At 44.7% G+C, this 21,163-nt stretch overlaps 2 protein-coding genes and 1 non-coding gene across 3 annotated transcripts in view; all 3 read right to left on the bottom strand.

Moving 5' to 3' along the window:
• Positions 1–1,574: 1,574 nt before the first annotated feature.
• Positions 1,575–7,353, bottom strand: LOC122236220. The gene is given in 4 exon segments (XM_042977111.1): positions 1,575–2,758; positions 2,761–6,449; positions 6,451–6,897; positions 6,965–7,353. Coding segments are annotated over 4 exon segments (5,196 nt in total). The 3' UTR covers positions 1,575–2,087.
• Positions 7,354–9,126: 1,773 nt separating this feature from the next.
• The window catches only part of LOC102963531 (40S ribosomal protein S2-like), a 34,205-nt gene continuing 22,168 nt past the window's right edge, over positions 9,127–21,163 (bottom strand). The window contains 2 exon segments of the mRNA XM_015543879.2: positions 9,127–9,263; positions 9,266–9,647. Coding sequence (XP_015399365.1) covers positions 9,127–9,263; positions 9,266–9,647 — 519 coding nt within the window.
• On the bottom strand, positions 9,711–9,784 carry LOC122236812. Its single transcript, XR_006215059.1, has one exon. It is a non-coding gene; the product is annotated as a small nucleolar RNA SNORA64/SNORA10 family (small nucleolar RNA).

Here is a 21,163-nt window from a genome sequence, read left to right as displayed (position 1 = left end):
TGATTAATTCAAATGATTAGGGACCTTAATTACATATGCAAAATCATTTTTTGCAACATAATCATGGAAGTTATATTTCATCATGCTAGCAGGTTCTAATCACACTCAAGGGATGTGATTGTACAAAACGTATGAATTAACAGGGCAGGAATGTTTAGAACCATCTTAGAATTATGCCAATCACATTTACCCATAAGCCCTTGCTGGCAGACTCCTCCAAGGCCATCAAGGTTTGATCAGTAGGTTTCCACTAATGCTTTCCTCAAAGTCCTTCCATTTTTTAATCTACTGCCTGGTGACAAAGCCACTCCTAGAGTTTGAATGTTTGTTACAGCAGCAACCCATCTTTAAGTACCAAAACCTCATTAAAAAAAAAAAATTGGGGGGGGGGCGCCTGGGTGGCTCAGTCGGTTAAACGTCCGACTTCAGCTCAGGCCAAGATCTCGCGGTCCGTGAGTTCGAGCCCCGCGTCGGGCTCTGGGCTGATGGCTCAGAGCCTGGAGCCTGCTTCCGATTCTGTGTCTCCCTCTCTCTCTGCCCCTCCCCTGTTCATGCTCTGTCTCTCTCTGTCTCAAAAATAAATAAAATGTTAAAAAAAAAGTTTAAAAAAAAATTTTTTTAAAGGGGCGACTGGGTGGCTCAGTCGGTTAAATGTCCGACTTCAGCTCAGGCCAAGATCTCGCGGTCCGTGAGTTCGAGCCCCGCGTCGGGCTCTGGGCTGATGGCTCAGAGCCTGGAGCCTGCTTCCAATTCTGTGTCTCCCTCTCTCTCTGCCCCTCCCCTGTTCATGCTCTGTCTCTCTCTGTCTCAAAAATAAATAAAATGTTAAAAAAAAATTAAAAAAAAATTTTTTTTTAAAGGGGCGCCTGGGTGGCTCAGTCAGTTAAGCTTCTGACTTTGGCTCAGGTCATGATCTGGAGGTTCACGAGTGCGATTCCCGTGTCAGGCTCTGTGCTGGCAGCTCAGAGCCTGGAGCCTGCTTCGGATTCTGTGTCTCCTCCTCTCTCTGCCCCTCCCATGCTCATGTTCTGTCTCTCTCTGTGTCTTAATAATAAATAAACGTTTTAAAAAAATTTTTTTAGGTACCAAAATCTGTACTGGTTGTCTGTTGGTGAGTAACAAACTATCCCAAAACTTAGAACAGTAAACCTTTATTACCTCACACTGAAACGCCCAGAGTCTAAGAGACCCCCAAAAACGAACCACCAGAGTCCAGAGTCAAAGCTAAGCAGCAAGGGTCATTTATTACAGGTTCGAACCTGGACCTCTGTGCCCTCGTTGCGGTGACGCCGAGAGGTCCTGAGAGAGGTTTTTACACCCCTTTTATAGACAGGTACAAACAAGTCATGGGGAAATCAGGAATACACGGATGTGCCAAGCAATAATGATTGATCAGAAATACACGGATATGCCAAGTAACAATGGTTGATCAAGAATATACGGTTGTGCCAGGCAACTATGATTGATCAGGAATACGTGGGCGCGCCAAGCAATTGTACAGAAGCGGAACAAGCTGGTTAAGCTTGGTTAGGTTTCAGTTTCCTGTAACTTAAGCTTTTAAGTTTTCATTTTCTTAGGCCTCTCATTCCCCCCTTTCTCAAGTACCTGAGGACCCAATCTTGGGTCCTACAGTGCTACTTAATCAAGCTCGCTTTCCATGTCGAGGAGCTGATACTGTGGCCTAAGGACCATAACCTGAATGGTGTTTAATCTATCTCTGATAAAGTTCATTATTCTGTTGAATATAATAGGGCCGATGGTAAAAAGGAGGAGGAGGCCTAGTAGGGGGCCCAAAAGGGGGAGAAGGTAAGGGAGAAACCCATGGAGTGCTGACCACAGTGGGTTCTCGGCTAGTTCTTATATCATAGGTCTGGGTTAAGTAAGCAATTGTGGTCCCACAGTCTTGGGTTTGAGTGTATATTTGCTGATAGTGACCACCCTTTCCTATAGAGCCGGCTATTAGTCTTTTACCATGTGGCAGGGTAAGGGTTCTAACTACGCCACCTCTGCAATCACAGGGCCTCCCATACAGAGCTTCATACAATTTCCGTTTGTCAACAGGGGCATTTAGTCCTCCCTCTAGGAGTTTAAGGTTGAGGGCTAGTAGGACAAGGGTTACTATCTTGAACATGTTTAGGGGAGGCACGGCGCAAGGTTAGTTTGAGGGGGTTTTTCTTACTCCGGTTTACAGTCCAAGTAATATTCTTATCAGTGTGTCCCACGAAGTCAGACAGCGGGTCGACAGGTTTCACGTGGGTGTGGTGAATCCAGGTGGGGAGGTTATCTACCTTGATGGCGGTGGGAGTCGTCAGGATGATTTGGTAAGGTCCTTTCCACCTGGGTTCGAGGTTCTCCTGCCTGTGTCGCTTGACGAGGACCCAGTCTCCTGGACGATACTGATGAGGAGTGGGTGGGAGCTCTGTCTCATACAGTTCTTTTAGTTTAGGCCACACGGCCTCATGAACCTGCTGTAGAGCCCTGAGAGAAGACAAGAGGCTGTTATCTCGGTCTAATTGAATAAGGTTTGACTTAAGATTAGGTATAATAGGTGTGGGTCTGCCAAACATGATTTCATAGGGTGTAAGGCCCAACTTGTATGGGGAGTTGCGAACCCTGTACAGAGCGTAGGGGAGTAACTCTACCCAATTAGCGCCAGTCTCCATAGTCAATTTAGTAAGGGTCTCTTTTAGTGTTCTATTCATTCTTTCTACTTGTCCTGAGCTTTGGGGCCGGTAGGCACAATGTAATTTCCAATCTGCCCAAGTACGGAAGCCAATCCCTGACTTACCTTAGAAACAAATGCAGGTCCATTGTCTGACCCTATCATGACTGGAAAACCATACCTGGGCAGGATTTCCTCTAGGATCTTTTTGGCTACTATCTGCGCCGTTTCCTTCTTGGTTGGGAAGGCTTCAGTCCATCCTGAAAAAGTGTCTATGAACACTAGTAAGTATTTATAACCGTATTTGCCGGGCTTTACCTCGGTAAAGTCCACTTCCCAGTGGGCTCCTGGTATGGTTCCTCTTTTTCGGTGGCCTTGGGCTGTGGTATGTGGGTGCGCGTTTTGGAGTTGACATGTAGAACAGGCTGTCACAACCCTTTCTGTCTGGTCAGAGATGTTTTTTAATACCAGTTGAGATTGTCTGAAGAGATCCTGAAGTCTTCGGGGCCCCAAATGGGTAGAGTGGTGTATTTTTGTCAGGATTGCGTGGCCCAATTTTTCGGGAAGAATAAGGCGGTCTCTAGAGTCCCTCCACCATCCATCTGTAACTTGTGTCATGGGGAGCTTGCGCATCCAAATAAGATCATCTTCTGAGTATTCAGGCTGTGGGGGTAAATCTCGGGGCCCTGGGTCTGGTAGCTGCGCAGGGAGTACTTGAATGAGGTTTTGTGCTACCTGGCGTGCAGTCTGGTCAGCGAGGTTATTCCCTCGAGAGACTGGATCAGTTATTTTTTGGTGACCCGGGCAATGTACTACGGCCAATTTTTTAGGGGCCCAAATAGTGGCCAATAGGGCCAGAATTTCATCTTTATTTTTGATGTCTTTGCCTTCAGCAGTGAGTAGTCCCCTCTCACGGTATATTGCCCCATGTATGTGGGCCGTAGCAAAGGCATACCGGCTGTCCGTATATATAGTCACTTTGCGGTCCTGCCCCATTTTTAATGCTTGGGTTAATGCAATTAGTTCTGCCCTTTGGGCAGAAGTCCCTGGGGGCAGAGCCTTTGCCCATATCACTTCAGTCTCAGATGTCACTGCTGCCCCTGCATACCTCTGTCCTTGATGGACGAAGCTACTTCTGTCAGTAAACCAGGTGACCTCAGCATCAGGTAATGGCCGGTCCTGTAGGTCTTCCCTTGTTCCATGGATCTGTGCTAGGATGTCAGCACAGTCATGGAGCGGGGAGTCCAGGTCAGGGTCGGGTAGCAGCGAGGCTGGGTTTAAAGTTCGGGGAGGGGTATATGTGATCCGCAAAGGATTTAACAGGAGTCCCTGAGAGTGGACCATCCGAGCATTGCTCATCCACCTATCGGGGGGCTGCTTGAGTACTCCTTCAATGGTGTGGGGTGTGGTGACATGTAACTCTTGACCCAGGGACAGCTTATCGGCATCTTTAACCATTAGGGCTGTAGCCGCTATTATCCGGAGACAAGGGGGCCATCCTGCAGCTACAGGATCCAGTTTTTTTGAGAGATAGGCCACTGGTCTGGGCCATGGACCTAAATGCTGGGTTAGCACTGCCTTGGCTATGCCTTGGTGCTCATCTACATATAAGTGGAAAGGTTTAGAGATATTGGGCAGTCCTAGAGCTGGGGCCGATAGGAGAGCTCTCTTTATCTGTTGGAATGCCTGCTCAGCTTCTGCAGACCATTCAAAGGATGGTTGGTTTTTAGAAACTGCGTAAAGGGGTTTGGCCATTTCAGCAAAACCTGGGATCCACAATCGGCAGAATCCCGCAGACCCCAGGAATTCTCTCACCTGTCGAGGCGTGTTGGGTCGCGGGATGCGGAGGACAGTCTCTTTCCGAGCATCAGTGAGCCATCTTTGTCCTCCTTTTAGTAAGTACCCCAGATATATTACCTCAGGCTTGCAGATTTGGGCCTTCTTAGCGGACGCGCGGTACCCTAGGTTCTCCAGCATCTGTAGGAGGTTTTTTGTCCCCACGAGGCAGGCTTCTCGGGTGTCGGCTGCAACAAGGAGGTCATCTACATATTGTAGGAGAGACACATTTGGGTTTAATTTCCGGTACTCACTTAAATCTTCATGGAGGGCTTCATCAAATAGGGTGGGGGAGTTTTTAAATCCTTGTGGAAGTCGGGTCCAGGTGAGTTGTCCATTTATGCCTCTTTCTGGGTCCGCCCATTCGAATGCAAAGATATCTTGGCTCTTGGGGGCCAAGGGCAGGCTGAAAAAGGCATCTTTTAAATCAAGAACAGTATACCATCGTTTGTCTGGGCTGAGGGTACTAAGAAGAGTATAAGGGTTGGGCACGGTAGGGTGTATGTCCATAACCTGTTTGTTGACCTCTCTTAGGTCTTGTACTGGCCGATAATCTCCACTATTAGGCTTGCGCACAGGCAACAAAGGGGTGTTCCATGCCGAATGGCATGGTCTAAGGATTCTGACATCGAGAAGACGACGGATGTGTGGGGTAATGCCCAGCCTGGCCTCTGCTGACATGGGGTACTGCTTGACCCTCACGGGGTCGGCCCCTGGCTTAACTTCTATGAATAGAGCAGGATGATGTTTTGCCAGCCCTATTCCCCCGGTTTCTGCCCAGGCTCCGGGACACCAGTGGAGCCAGTAGCTAATATCCTGTTCCGGGAAGGGTGGAGTTTGGTGAAGCCGATATTCATCTTCCAGTCGTATGGTGAGGACCGAGATGGGTTGGTCCTGGGAGTCAGTTACTTTAGGCCCTCCGGGCTGAAAGTGAATTTGAACTCCCATTTTTGTGAGGAGATCTCTTCCCAGCAAGGGGCAGGGACTATCTGGGATGACCAAAAAGGAGTGGGTTACCCTTCCTGTCCCTAGATCCACAGTTCGTTGGGTGGTCCAAGGATATTTTTTAGTTCCTGTAGCTCCTTGGACCCAGGAGGACTTATCAGAGATTTTTCCATGAGGGCTAGTGAGTACTGAATGCTGTGCTCCTGTGTCCACGAGGAATTGCACAGGGGTCCCCTCCACTTGTAGGATTACCCTGGGCTCGGGGAGGGGGTCCGAACCCCGTCTCCCCTATTCTGAGTTCTGGGTAAATAGGATGGGGGCCGCTTTGGTTTGCCATGGCTTTGACCCCGAGTGCAGTTGTTTCTTTTTGGGACAGTCACGAATCCAATGTCCTTTTTCTTTACAATAGGCGCATTGGTCTTTGTCTAGGGGGCGCCTAGGGGGGCAAGTTTTCTGTTCTCCTGTGGGCCCTTGATCCTTTTGAACTATGGCGGCTAAAACTTTAGTCATTTCCCTGGTAGCTTTGAGCTGCTTGTCCTCTGGAGCGTCCCGATTATTATATACTCGCTGAGCAATGCGGAGTAAATCCTGGATCTGTTTTCCTTCTAAATCCTTTAATTTTTGGAGTTTCTTTTTGATATCAGGGGCAGCCTGGTTTACAAACGACATTACAACAGCAGCCTGATTTTCAGGAACCTCAGGGTCCATGGGAGTGTACTGCCTAAAGGCTTCCATTAATCTCTCTAAGAAGGTGACAGGGCTCTCTGTCTTACCTTGTACTACTGAGCACACCTTGGCCAGATTAGTGGGCTTGTGTGCTGCAGCCCGGAGACCCGCCATTAGAGTCTGGCGATAAATGAGCAGTCGTCCCCTACCTTCTGCCACGTTGTAGTTCCAATCAGGCCGAGTCAGGGGAAATGCTGCATTAATGAGGTCAGGGTTAACAGTGGGTCGACCGTCTTCCCCGGGGACCAGCTTCCGTGCTTCAAGTTGAATTCTCTCTCTCCTCCGTGGTAAACAGGATTCGCAAAAGCTGTTGGCAGTCATCCCAGGTAGGCTGGTGGGTGAACATTATGCTCTCTAGGAGGGCTATAAGATCTTTAGGGTTATCAGAAAACCGAGCGTTTTGAATTTTCCAATTATAAAGGTCACTGGTGGAAAAGGGCCAATACTGGAGTCGGGGATTGCCCGTTTCATCGGGGGGTCCTATTTCCCGCAGGGGTAAGGCTACAGTGGAGTCGGGGAAGCGAGAGCTTGTCTCACGCTGGGTGCGCCCGCGAGTTTGGCCGGCTGGCCCTTCATGGTTGGTTACATTTTCAATAGGGCTTGGTGCGGCCGCTGCCTGTAGCCTTCCTGGTTCTGGCACAGCTGCCGCTTCCCGCCCCCCCCCCCCCCGGTTCCCCTTGAGGGGCAACCAGCGGGGCAACTGGTGGGGCGGCCGCTGCGGGCAAGGCCTGGGGTGCAAGGGGAGGGGGTAGATAGGGTGGAGGGTCCAGAGATAGTAGGTCCTGGCTATCAGGCAATATGGGATTTAGGGGTGCTGAGGGGGTTCGCGGCTTGGTTGGGCCAGTGGAGCGGGCCGCGAGAATCTTACAGGACTCTGAGGAAAGGAAGGGGGACATCCAGGGTGGAGGGTTCTCAATAAGATCTTGCCAGACGAGGATGTAGGGAACCTGGTCTGGGTGGCCTTCCTCTCCTGGCCGGAGGGTTTTGGCCCTTACCTTGGCAACTATAGGCAAACAAAAAGTGCCCTCAGTGGGCCAGCCCAACCCGAAAGTGGGCCACTCAGACCGGCAGAAAGTGATGAGTCTTGACCGGCGGATGTCCAGGCTTAGGTTATGGCCTCTAGCCTGAACATCCTTGAAATTAGCTAGAAGAAGGGAGAGAGGTGTACTCTGGTTTTGTCCCATAGCCTGTATAGGAAAAAAATAAATGGGCCAAGTTAGTTAATGTTCCGGAAGCGAGTTGGATATACCTGTAGGGGAGAGGAGACAAGTTAAATCGCAAGCGCGGCGGCAAACAGAAAGTGCCTTGGAGAAGAGACCAGATACAGAACGGGTGTCCATAACCTGAACAAAGAGTTCTGATGGGCCAAAATAGTGCCCCAGACGGGAGCCAGAGGACGTCTCCTACTGGTCCCGACTGACTTCCCTATAGCGCATCCGCCAGGGCTAGGTCAGTCACTGATACAGATCCCGCGCGGGAGAGCCAGAAACAGACAGACAACTGACACAGACACAGACACAGACACAGACAGAGCCGGCTCACTCACCGATCGGTCTCAGAAATGACCCGTTGACTTGAGGTCTGGTGGGTTTGGGGGGGGGGGGCTTCCCGGCCAATGCACCAAATGAAACGCCCAGAGTCTAAGAGACCCCCAAAAACGAACCACCAGAGTCCAGAGTCAAAGCTAAGCAGCAAGGGTCATTTATTACAGGTTCGAACCTAGACCTCTGCACCCTCGTTGCGGTGACGCCGAGAGGTCCTGAGAGAGGTTTTTACACCCCTTTTATAGACAGGTACAAACAAGTCATGGGGAAATCAGGAATACACGGATGTGCCAAGCAATAATGATTGATCAGAAATACACGGATATGCCAAGTAACAATGGTTGATCAAGAATATACGGTTGTGCCAGGCAACTATGATTGATCAGGAATACGTGGGCGCGCCAAGCAATTGTACAGAAGCGGAACAAGCTGGTTAAGCTTGGTTAGGTTTCAGTTTCCCGTAACTTAAGCTTTTAAGTTTTAATTTTCTTAGGCCTCTCAACACAATTTCTGTAGGACAGGTATCCAAGAATGCCTCAGCTGAGGGGTTTGGTCTCAGGGTGTCCCTCATAGGTCTGCAGTCAAGTCATCAGCTAGGGATATAGCTGAAGCTTTGACTGGAACTGGAGGATCCACTTACAAAATGGCTCACTCCCATGACTGGCAAATTAGTGCCAGCTCTTGGCAAGTGGCCCAGTTCCTTGCGACAGAAACTTCTCCATAGGGTTGCTTGAGTGTCGTGAGAATATGGCAGCTGGTTTTCCCCAGAGTGAGTGATCTAAGGGAGAACAACAAAGAAACTAAAATGTTTTCCATGATCAGAGAAGTCACTCAGTGGTCATACCTGCAATAGCCTATTTGTGTGTGTGTGTGTTTTTTAATGTTTATTTATTTTTGAGAGAGAGAGAGAGAGAGAGAGAGAGAGAGAGGCAGAGAGTGGGAGACACAGAAACCAAAGCAGGCTCCAGGCTCAAGATGTCAGCACAGAGAACAAAGCAGGGCTCGAACTCACAAACTGCAAGATCACGACCTGAGCTGAAGTCAGACACTTAACCGACTGAGCCACCCAGGCGCCCCTGCAATAGCTATTTGTTACCACAGGCCATCCCTACTTTTTATGGGATTGTACTAAACAGAGACATGAATGAATACCAGCAGGTGAGAATCATGGAGTGTCACGATGGAAACTGAATACCGCATCAGAGATATGCAAGTGAAGATTCTACTGAGATCCAGGGACCTACTCACTACAGTGACAACAATCAGAAAGCCCCCAAAGGCCAAGTATTGTGGCAAGAATGAAGAGCACCTCATACATGCTAGGAATGTAATATGGTACGACCACTACAGAAACCGATGCCCCTCTTATTGTTTTGTATATGTTTTTGTTGTATTTTTTTTTCCCCACAAGCTCTAATTCACTTCATTTTTCTTGTATAAAACTAGGTGGTGGCCGTACCCCTGCCTGGAGACCGTGGTGTGGATCTTTACAAGACGGTCGGTGGATTCCTGATAGAGAGACTTGGTGAACTCAGTCTCTTTCCAGAGGTGGGAGGGAGATAGATGTAGGTCTTGGGAATGGCACCAAAAGTGACCGTGGTGAAGTTGCCCAGCGTGGCAATGCAGCTCCTGGCTGAGGTGTAGCAGTCTTCAATGCCAGCCATCAGCATCAGCTTCTTGGGCATAGGGGCTGAGATAATGCCAGGGCCTCTGGGGATGAGGATGAGGGGAACTAGCACAGAGCCACAGCGGCCGGTCACCTTGCATGGGACAGTGTGGGGCTTGCCAGTCTTGTTCCCCCAGGAGCCTTGCCACACGGGGACAACAGAAAACATGGCCAGGATGATGGCCCCATGGATGGCTGTGGCTAACTCCTTAGAACAGTTAACATCCAGACTGATGTGTTCATTGTAATCTCCAATGGCAGCAAATGCCTGCGAACAGCCTGAGAAGGTTGATGGTCCCCTGACCTACACGGCAGCAGTAACCCACCCAGGACCTGTTGCATGACTCCAGGAAAGAGTGGCTTCTGTGAGGCCAGTCTGAGGTCCTGAGGAGATCCTTTCTCTCTCTTCCCATTTTTTTTTTAATTTCCACCTGTAATTTTCTACCTCCCCAAATGCTTTTTGTCCCCCACCCCCTAGCTCTCCAATGTGCCTCTTAGGTATTTACACAAGAGAAATGAAAACATGTGTCCATCACACTTATATGAAATTCCAGAAGAGATAAAATTATAGCAACAAAACAGACTAGAGGTTTCAAGGCCCTGGAGTGGAGGCAAGGAACGGGTTCCAAAGGAGACACCAAAGAGTACTTTTTGGTGATAGAGATATTCTGTATCATTATTGTGGTGGCCACTGCTTGGGTATATGTTCTATGTATGCAATACATTTACAAAAATGCATTGAATTGCACAACTTATTGTTTTTAATTACATGAGTTAAATGGATGCGTTTTACCGTATGTAGGTTATACCTCAATAACATTGACTAAAATAACATATTTGTCTACCTGGATGGAGATTTTTTAATAATATATTCATGGAAAGGACTGAGTCCACTGCCTGGCTTGTAGAAGATATGAAATTTATTCAGTATTTTCCCATTCATGTTATAGAGTCTGAATGTTATGAATGAGAGATTGATAAATTACTGAGGTGCACATGTACTTTGTGATACACACTATCATACCTCCCTAAGAGAAAACAGATGTTCTTTCCAGTTACTAATGATTTTGGAAGTCTTAGATGCAACTCTTCCCCTAAGAAAGAATTTAACCCAGACTGTTGATTTTAATTTTGAGACAGTACTTCTTTGGTTCTAAAATTAAGGAGAAACTCTTTTCCTCTTCACTGTGATGACTGTCTTCAACTATGTAGGAAGAAATTATGTTGATGCCATTTTCTGGTAACTTGGAAGGCAATACAATTCATTGGATGCCTTCTAGAATCAAGAAGAAATGTGACATTCTCTCCTTTTGTACAAAGGTGAAAGCTTCGCCAAGTATTTCATGATGCCACTAGAAGCCCTCTTGGAGACACGGATCCTACAACATGACCCGGGACCTCCTTTTCATAAAATGCTAGCAGAAAAATATGTCACCAGAGTGCCCAGGTAGCTCAGTTGATAGAACATCTGACCCTTGATTTTATCTTAGGTCATGATCCCAGGGTCATGGGCCCTGCACTGGGCATGGAGCCTGCTTGAAATTATTCTCCCTCTCCTTCTGCCCCTACCTGCTCACATGCAAGCACGTGGGTGCTCTCTCTCTAAAAATAAAATTAAAAAAAAAAAAAAAAAGAAAGAAATATCTGTCACCCCTTGAACATACCTTTTAAATGGAGTATTTCAATGCATCATCATTGTCACCACACTGCAGGTATGATATGTCCTCGAATCTTCAATGTGAAGAGACACTGGAAATTAGGTAAGCGCTGATTTGCATTAAGCATGAGAAATTACATAACACTGTCTTCTTTAATTAAATCTACCACCGTAAGCCAAGTTTACTTTTAAACAAGTTCTCAAATCTCAATAGCGTTTATAAGAATTTGCAGTAAGTCAAAAAACATACCTCAAAAAACACATTAGGCCTAACTTGGGAGACGAAGGACATAATGTTCAGGCAGCACTAGGCCCAATCTCCAGGCCACTGTTGCGGATCTTTATTAAAAAATGAGGTCATGGGGCGCCTGGGCGGCTCGGTCGGTTAGGCGTCCGACTTCGGCTCAGGTCACCATCTCGCGGTCTGTGAGTTCGAGACCCACATCAGGCTCTGGACTGATGGCTCAGAGCCTGGAGCCTGCTTCCAATTCTGTGTCTCCCTCTCTCTCTGCCCCTCCCCCGTTCATGCTCTGTCTCTCTCTGTCTCAAAAATAAATAAACGTTAAAAAAAAAAAATGAGGTCATAGAATCACATTCAGTAAAAGTATCCATGGAGGTATTTTAACCCATCTGCAAAGAATAGCAAATATATGTAATGGAAAGGAAGTCCAATGAAAAATGCAAAAAGGCTCATTTTAAAAGCCTGTTTTCCTTTAAGTAGTAGAATCAAGTGTATACTACTGGGTGTTATATGGAAACCGATTTGACAATAAATTTCATATATTGAAAAAAAAAAGAGTATACTTGCCATGTGGCTTTGTCTTTCCATTTCAAATCAGTGAGAAAAAAAAAAAAAAGATGGTCCTCTCAATAAACGGTGTGGGGACAGTCAAGCACGCATTTAGAAGAAAATAATTTTTCATCCTTGTTTCATGCTTTACCTCCAAATACTGTTCCAAATGGCTTAAAACTTTTACTTGACATCATTAAACTATTGAAATAGGTTTTAAAAAGGTAAACATTTTTATATTATTAAATTCAATATTTAATATTATTTAGGTAAAGAAACAGGTTCTATGCATGACTTTTTTTTATACTAAGGAAAATATTTACAGTATATATGACAACAATGAATCCTTAACATTAAATACCTCCTATAAATCAATAATAGAAAGACTAATACAAATGGAAAAAATGGGCAAAGTTCATAAAGGAAGAAATACAAGTAGCTAATGAACATGAGGAGAGTATTTTAAATTTACTAGTAGTACCAAAATGAAAATTAAAAAACAATAAAGCATTTTTCGGGTAAAGATTTATTTTATTCTTTTAATGTTTATTTATTTATTTTGAGAGAGAGAGAGAGAGCACAAGCAGGGGAGGAGGAGAGAGAGAGAGGGAGAGAGAGACTCCCAAGCAGGCTCCATGCCAACAGCGCAGAGCCTGACTCAGAGCTCGATCCCATGAACCATGAGATCATGACCTGAGCCAAAATCAAGAATTCGAAGTTTAGTCGACTGAGCCACCCAGGTGCCCCAAGATTTTTTTTTTTAAGTAATCTTTACACCCAGTGTGGGGCTTGAACTTACAACCCTGAGATCAAGAGTCACATGTTCTACCTACTAAAACAACCAGACTGCCCAATAAAGCCTACTTTTAAAATCTTATCAAATAGGCAAAGATTTTTTTCCCAGAGGGAGAGTATAGTAGATATTCTGGTGAGTAATATGGCAAGATGTATCAAAATCCTTTTAAAAGTTCTTTGTCCTTAATTATTTCTACTTCTTGCATTGTGCTCAAAGGAACTTTTTTTTAATCCATAGAAATAGAACTATAAGGATATTCACTTCGCTGCTTACCATAGCAAAAGGAGAATTTTTTTATACATCTAAAAATGTTCATCCGTATGTGGCTGAGATAATTTGTAATAGGTCCCATGTGTAGCTATTTAAAAGCACGACGTAGGGGCACCAGGGTGGCTCAGTGGGTTGGGTGTCTGACTTCAGCTCGGGTCATGATTTCATAGTTTGTGAGTTCAAGCCCCATGTCAGGCTCTGTGCTGACAGCTCAGAGCCTGGAGCCTGCTTCAGCTTCTGTGTCTCCCTCTCTCTGTGCTCCTCCCCTGCTTGTGCTCTGTCTCTCTCTCTCAAAAATAAATAAACATTAAAAAGAAAAAAAATTTAAATAAATAAAACCATAATGGAGACAAATCGTTAATGATATAGAAAGATGATAAACATAAAAATAATTGCACAAGAGCATGGGCATATGCTGGTTTTTCTCTTTATGCCTCAGCAGATCTATTCTCTGCCTTCTCTGCCTTGTTTTCTGTCCTAGGGCACTGACCCCTAGGGACTGCCCTCTGGTTTCCAGCTGGGTTTGGCCAGTAACAGTCATGGGCAATCTGAGGATGGCAAAAGAACGATGCCAGGGTATTTCTTCTCTGCTTGCTCCCTGCCTTGACCCAACTCTGACAGGTGGTGTGTCCCTGGACAAATCTCCTGTAAGACAACTTTCCCTCTGTGGCTCCCCTTTTTTTGGCCTCTTCTAACACAGTTTCCTTCCCTTCCTTCTTCAGGTCTATGGATGATAATGGATTTTTCATAATGTTATAAGCCCTGGCTGCTTCTTTCATACCTAACTGATATTCTTAACATGGTGCACAGTTCTGCTCAAAAATCCCAATTGGGTGCCCTCTTTTTGCTGATAAAACTCTGGCTGATGAAAGACAATGTGATCCAATTTTTTTCCTGCTTATTTTTGAGAGAGAGACAAGGAGAGAGAGAGAACATGTGTGCACACTCGCACACACATATGTGGGAGAAGAGCAGAGGGAGGGGGTGGCAGAGGATCCGAAGCAGACTCTGTGTTGGCAGCAGAGAGCCTAATGTGGGGCTCAAACTCTCAAACCATGAGATCATGACCTGAGCCAAAAGCAAGAATCAGATGTTTAATCAACTGAGCCACCTAGGTGCCCCAATCCAATTTTTGTAAACTTACATGTATTAATTATCTGTTGCTACATAACAAACTTCCCCAACCCTTGGCAGCTTAAAACAACAAACATTTACGGTCTCAGAATTTCTTTGGGTCCAATATCTGAATATTACCCAGCTACACATAGGCTGGCTCAAAGTCTCTCATGAGACTGCTGTCATTCTGCCACCAGGGCTGCAATTCCATCGATGGCTCAAGTGGGGGAGGATCCACTTCCAAGCTCACTCACGTGGGTGTTGGCAGGAGCCAGTTCCCTGCAGGATATGGGATTGAAGGGCTCAAGTCTTCACTGTCTACCGGCTGGATGCCTTCCTCAGTTCCTTGCCACATTTGTGTTTCCATACAGGAGCTTGCAACATGGCCCCTGGCTCTCATCAGAGGGAGCAAGCAAGCAAGACTGAAAGAGAACACTCAGGCTAGAAGCTGCAGACTTGGTCATCTGACCTCTGAGTTGACATCCCGTAAACTTTACCAGCCCACGCTCAGGGGGAGGGGATTACACAAGGAAATGAACAGAGGCAGGAGGAATCATTGGCGGCAATCTTAGAGGCAAAATATAATTTGCAAATGCACATGAAAAAATCTGCATGATCGTTGATTATCTTTGGGTACATTAAAAATGATCTTTCTGTTTTCTCTTTGCATTACTGTTCATGTCTAATGAATAATTACTACTGCTGTGACTACTATCATCATTTGAATCTCTTGTTGCTAACCTATCTCTAACTGTGACAGCCCCTCACTTGACATTGCTTAATTTCTTTACCTTTTTCTATGAGCAAGTTGATATAAACCTGTCTAGACTTTAGAAAGAGTGAATAAATTATCTGCCATAATTGGATTTTGTTCCATATTTGACCCAACGGGAAGCTATAGCTAGGTTTCCAAGATATGTACAAAAATAATCAGGATGAAATTTGTTCAGCTAATTTTTGCATTCTCTGACAAAGAGCTCCACCCTATCAGACGTGGAAATTATCTTCAAACCTTATGCCTTGTGCATTTACTGCCCATCAGTTTGGCAAGCCTATCACACTGAAATATAATACAGAAGTGCCCTTGGTGTAATCACTCCCCTCTGTTGAAGTGGCAACAAATAGTTACAGGTCACCCTTGTGACACAGATGGGGACAGCAAATGATTTTTCTCAGTCTCTCACTATTGTTATATTCAAGGGCAAATTGAGCTGTTTTTTCTTTACAGTAGAGGATAATGGGAAAACATAAATGGGGTTCATGATCTTCCCATTATAGGAAACTTAAAGAGAAATGTCACCATTAAACCACATAATAAGCACAACTTTATTATTCCTCAAATCAATTCAATCAGCAAGTGCTAAATAAACACCTACTGGGTGTCCATAATCCCCTTTTTCTCATATAAATATCTTACCCTATCAGTTTCATGTTTTTTATCAAGGTTCCATGATTCTTTTTTTTTTTTTAATTTTTTTTTAACGTTTATTTATTTTTGAGACAGAAAGAGACAGAGCATGAACGGGGGAGGGTCAGGGAGACGGAGACACAGAATCCGAAACAGGCTCCAGGCTCTGAGCTGTCAGCACAGAGCCCGATGCGGGGCTCAAACTCACAGACCGTGAGATCATGACCTGAGCCGAAGTCGGCCGCCCAACCAACTGAGCCACCCAGGCGCCCCTCCATGATTCTTACAATATGCTAGTTTAAGAAGCCTGCCTCTTAATTTCTCATTTATCTTTGAAGCAAACCATTACCTTCAAAAACACCCCTCCTCTCCCTTCCTCTCCTTTATCTCTGCAAAACATCTTCAAAATTATATCTTGGCTAATGAATGGCTGAACCAGTCATATAAACCTCCTGCTGACTCCATAACCCCCTGTCCAGTTCACCTGGACAGCTCTGCATGAGTAAAAGAAATTGCAATCACTTTATATCAGGCCCTATGAGATGACTGGCCGTTTCCCCACTTACTTTCCCACTTAATCCAAGCTGTCACCTGTGATGTAGGTATTATAATTGAGCCTGGACTCCTGGTTTCTTAAAGAAAAACAACAAAACCCAAAGGAATTCATGGCCACCTCAGAAAACAGTTTGGCCGTCTCTTACAAAGCTAAACATAGTCTTAACATTTGATCTGGTAATTGCACTGCTTCGTATTTACTGAAATTAGTTGAAAACTTGTGTTCACACAAAAACCTGCACATGAATGTTTACATCAGCTTTGTTCACAAGTGCCAAAACTTGGAAAAACCAAGATGTCCTTTAGTAGGTGAACGGATAAATAACCTGTGGTCTATCCGGACAATGGAATGCTATTCAGCAGTAAAAATAAATGAGTTAAGCCATGAAAAGACATGCAGCAACCTTAAATGACTATTAAGTGAGTGAAGTCAATCCAAGAAGGCTACATACTATATGATTCCAATTACTATATGACATTCTGCAAAAGGCAAAACTATGGAGCAGTAAAAGATCGGTGGTTACCAGAGTTTAGGAAGAGGGAGGAATGAATGGACTGAGTGCAGAGGATTTTTAGGGCCGTGAAATAAATTAGTATGATAATGTAATGATGGATACAAATCATAATACATTTTTTCAAACCCAGAGAATATACAATGACAAGAGGAATTGACCCTATATAGACCATGGATTTGGGATGATCGTAATGTTTCAGTGAAGGTTCATCAATTTTAACAATTTTACCACTCCAGTGGGGATGTGGATGGGCTGGGGAGAGGTATGGGGAATATATGGGAACTCTGTACTTTTTGCTCAATTTTCCTATGAACCTAAACTCGTCTAAAAAAAAGTCTACTATAATAATAATTTTTTTAAAAAAGGTGACTCAGTTAAGCATTTGTCTCTTGATTTCAGCTGAGGTCATGGTCTCATGGTTCATGAGATTGAGCCCCACATTGGGCTCTGGGCTGACAGCATGGAGCCTGCTTGGAATTCTCTCTCTCTCCCTTTCTCTGCCCCTCCCCTGCTCTCTGTTTCTCAAAATAAATAAATAAACTTAAAAAATAAAATAAAAAAGGAAGTCATTGTACTAGTCCTTGAGATTCCCGATGATAATAACCTTTAGTCACATTCTCTCTTGCTTCTAGCCAAGGAGAGAGACAGGGAGGAAAGGAAAGGAAAAAGGAAGGGAAGGAAAGGCAAGAGAAGGCAAGGGAAAGGTCAGAGAAAGGAAAAGAAGAAAAGTGAGATAATGTAAGAAAAAAAAATCATGTTGATATTAAGACACTTTTTCTCCAACCCAAATGTCGACAATTGTGGATAAACAATATGTGGTGTAAACATACAATGATATTTTATTTAGCCTTAAAAAGTAAGGAAATTCTGGGGCATCTGGGTGGCTCAGTCGGTTAGGCGGCCGACTTCGGCTCGGGTCATGATCTCGCGGTCCGTGAGTTTGAGCCCCGTGTCGGACTCTGTGCTGACAGCTCAGAGCCTGGAGCCTGTTTCGGATTCTGTGTCTCCCTCTCTCTGACCCTCCCCCGTTCATGCTCTGTCTCTCTCTGTCTCAAAAATAAATACACGTTAAAAAAAATTTTTTTTTAAAAAAAAGGAAGGAAATTCTGACACATGGCACAGCATGGATGGCCTTGAAGATGTTATGTTAAATGAAATAAGCCAGTTACAAAAGGACAAATACTATATTCTTCTGCTTACAGGAGGTGCCTAGAATAGTCAAATTGATAGACAGAAAGTAGAATGTTGGTTGCCAAGAGCCAGGAGGGGGCAGAGGGAGATGGTTAGTTAGTGTTTAATGGGTACATAATTTCAGTTGGGGAAGATGAAAAAGTTCTAGAGATGGATGGCAGTGATGGTTGCACAACTGTGTGGATGTACTTACTGCCAGTGAAGTATTCACTTAAAATGGTTAAAAGGGTCATTTTTATGTTATGTATATATAACCACCATAAGCAAGACACCTTTTCTTCATAGGAGAGAGAATGTCTTTAATATATTCCATTTCAAAGGTGAAATGCATCTCAGTCTCACAAAAAAAAACCTGAGGCGCCACATTTTTTAATCAACCAATCACCAAAGTTCCCCCTATCCCTTCAATGCCATTTTGCCTCATAGGTCAGAGTTGCTAGAAAGAAGGAGACAGGGAGACAGCCATGAGGGGATCACTCCATTACACAACACAGAGCCCCTGAGCATTCACTGGGAAATTTTTAAAGAATACTATTGGGGCACCTGGGTGGGTCAGTAGGTTAAGTGTCCGACTTCCACTCAGGTCATGAAATCACAATTTGTGAGTTTGAGCCCCCTGTCGGGGCTCTGTGTTGACAGCTCAGAGCCTGGAGCCTGCTTTGAATTCTGTGGCTCCCTCTCTCTCTGCCCCTCCCCCACTCGCGCGCGCGCGCGCGCGCGCGCGCGCGCGCTCTCTCTCTCTCTCTCTCTCTCTCAAGAACAAATAAACATTAAAAAAGTTTTAAAGAATATTTATGGTTTCAAATTTCCACTCACCAACTCTCTCCTCACATACCTATCTCGACTCAGTTTACCATTTTATACCTTCCTCATTGCAAGCTTTCCAAACAGCTCTGTGGCACCGTGGTCTTTTTCTTTGTTACCTTCTGCCAAACAGACAACAGTCCTGTGTTCAAAAGGGCACAACCTTTTATTCTTTGGAGCTAGCAGCATGTGTCCTAAAGGAACATTCCAGGCTTAATGCTACAGGCCAAACAGCAATCTTTTTGATCTTTCTCAGGTGAACCTGCTTAGAGTTCAAAGGATCTTGAAAAAAGGGAGCGTATACCTTTGTCATTCATTTCTCAAGTTCAATGCTGCTAACATTGCAAAACAGCCACAGTTCCCCTAAATAATTACAAAAGAACACAGTACTACCTGCAGAGTAATGTGTCGCTCAAATGCAGTCCCACATCCTTTGTTAATGTTTACTTTTTTCCTCTTCCAAGTTGTATTTCTCAGCAGGCATTTTCTATTTTTCCCTTTAGCCTATATGATCTGGCCTCTAGCTAGTGCTTCAACTTCATGGCCTGCCAGTCCATTTTCTTTGCTAATGAAGCTTTAGCAACACTGAGGGCTTTGGGCGCCTCAGATGAGTTGATCCTGTTCGTATCTTCAGTCTCAGGGCCTTCGCACATGCCTAACCCCCATGCCTACATTTCTCCTTCTTACGTGACCTTCCATGAGGGCTCAGTTAATGAGGTTTCCTTAGAGGCTGTCTTCTCTTCATGTCACCCAGCTCCCACCAGTTTTCTCCCAGAGTGTCATACATTTTCCCCAGCACTTGTCATAACTTGTAATCCTATATTTGTGTGCTCCCTTAACACCTTTCTCCCACACGAGATTATAAAATCCATTAACATGAGGACAATGTTTATCAAGTTCACAACTGTGTACTCAGTGCCAGATACAAAGTTGAGCTCAAACGTTGGAGTGAAGGGAAGAAAGGAGAGAGAAATGAGGGAAGGGAATTAAGGAAATGTCTGACCCAAGTGCATCTTCAGTACTGTAACAAGGCTAATGTGCATTAAGAAGGGGCAGTGGGCACCAAACGGTCCTGGAGACCAATATTAGAGGATTAGTAACGCTATTGAAATCTTCAGGATCCCCTTCTCCTCTTACCCTGCCCCCGAGAACTATTTTTCGTGGAAGATAGTAGGAAAATGAAGGATGTCAATTTGGAGTATGTGTTCCTGGCAAGAAGAGAACATGTAGAACCCATGGAGCAATCTTTATCCTGATTTCCCTGATCCCTGATTCTCCCAGAGTTCACTACCAATGGCCTGCCATGATTTCCTTTCAAGAAATGAGTTTGCTCAAAAACACAGGTGAATCCAATCAGGGGGATGAGAAACTAGTTCTGTAGTGTCATTGTGGACAATAGATTGGCCATTTCACAACAGCAGACGAGCATCTCTCTTTTAAAAGCCGTGACGGTCAGGATGCCTCAGTGGCTTAGTTGGTTAAGTGCCCGACTCTTGATTTTTGCTCAGGTCATGATCTCCGTTTGTTGAGTTCAAGCTCCCTCTTTCTGCCCCTCCTCTACTCATTTCCCGCCCCCCTCAAAATAAATAAAATAAACATTAAAAAAAAAACTTTAAAAGACATGATGGTCATCCATGACATCATATGTTGCTTGCAGAAATGAGAAGATCAAAGAAAAACCTAGGTTTTTGTCATAGTAAATCTGGGGAAAGAGTGATTTAAAACAATTTTTTTAATGTTTATTTATTCTGAGAGAGAGGCAGACAGAGCATGAGTGGGGGTGGGGCAGAGAGAGAGGGAGACACAGAATCTGAAGCAGGTTCCAGGCTCTGAGATGTCAGCACAGAGCCCGACGCGGGGCATGAATGCACGAACCATGAAATCATGACCTGAGCTGAAGTTGGATGCTCAACCAGCTGAGCCACCCAGGCGCCCCTGGGGAAAGAATGATTTAAAATAACTCTCAAAAATGTAAGAATACCATTAACTAATCCCTTAGAAGTAATGTTTCCATAGTGCTTCAATTATAGTCTTTTCCCATGCGATATGTAAGTTAATCCTCAGTAAGTGCTCAGAGAATCCTGTGCTTAACCAAACACCCATAGTACGCCTACTTCACGCCTACAAAGAATGAATTTTTAGTTCATGAAAACCAGGTAGAACTACTTCTGTCGTGAAACAACTGATCAATGGCAGTAGTAGGTGACCTATTGTGCCCTTCTTTTCTGCCTCTGTTCCTCCTCAACTTCTAAAATAGTCCTCTAGGGGCGCCTGGGTGGCTCAGTAGGTTAAGCATCTGACTCTTGGTTTCGGCTCAGGTCATGACCTCATGTTTCGGGGGTGTAGGGCTCTGCACTGGCATCTCAGAGCCTGCTTGGGATTCTCTCTCTCCGTCTTCTGCCTCTCACCCACTCATGCTGTCTCTGTCTCTCTCAAAATAAATAAATACACCTTTTTAAAATTAAAAAAAAAAAAAAACAGCCCAAAAGACAGCTCAGGTGGACAAGAAAATTGGGACAGGACTTGTGATCAAGATTTAAGATTAAGTTGAGAAATATATTTCTAAAATCCATATTGTGTGTTTATCTTCTTTTCGAATACTCTATAATTAACAGAGACTTGTTTGTAATTTTTTTACAACTTGGTCTTAACTATGGATTTATTTACATGGAAATTCACAAC

This window comes from Panthera tigris, chromosome A2 (genome assembly GCF_018350195.1).
Source record: "Panthera tigris isolate Pti1 chromosome A2, P.tigris_Pti1_mat1.1, whole genome shotgun sequence".
Classification (NCBI taxonomy): domain Eukaryota; kingdom Metazoa; phylum Chordata; class Mammalia; order Carnivora; family Felidae; genus Panthera; species Panthera tigris.
This window is presented reverse-complemented; position numbering and strand designations above follow the sequence as displayed.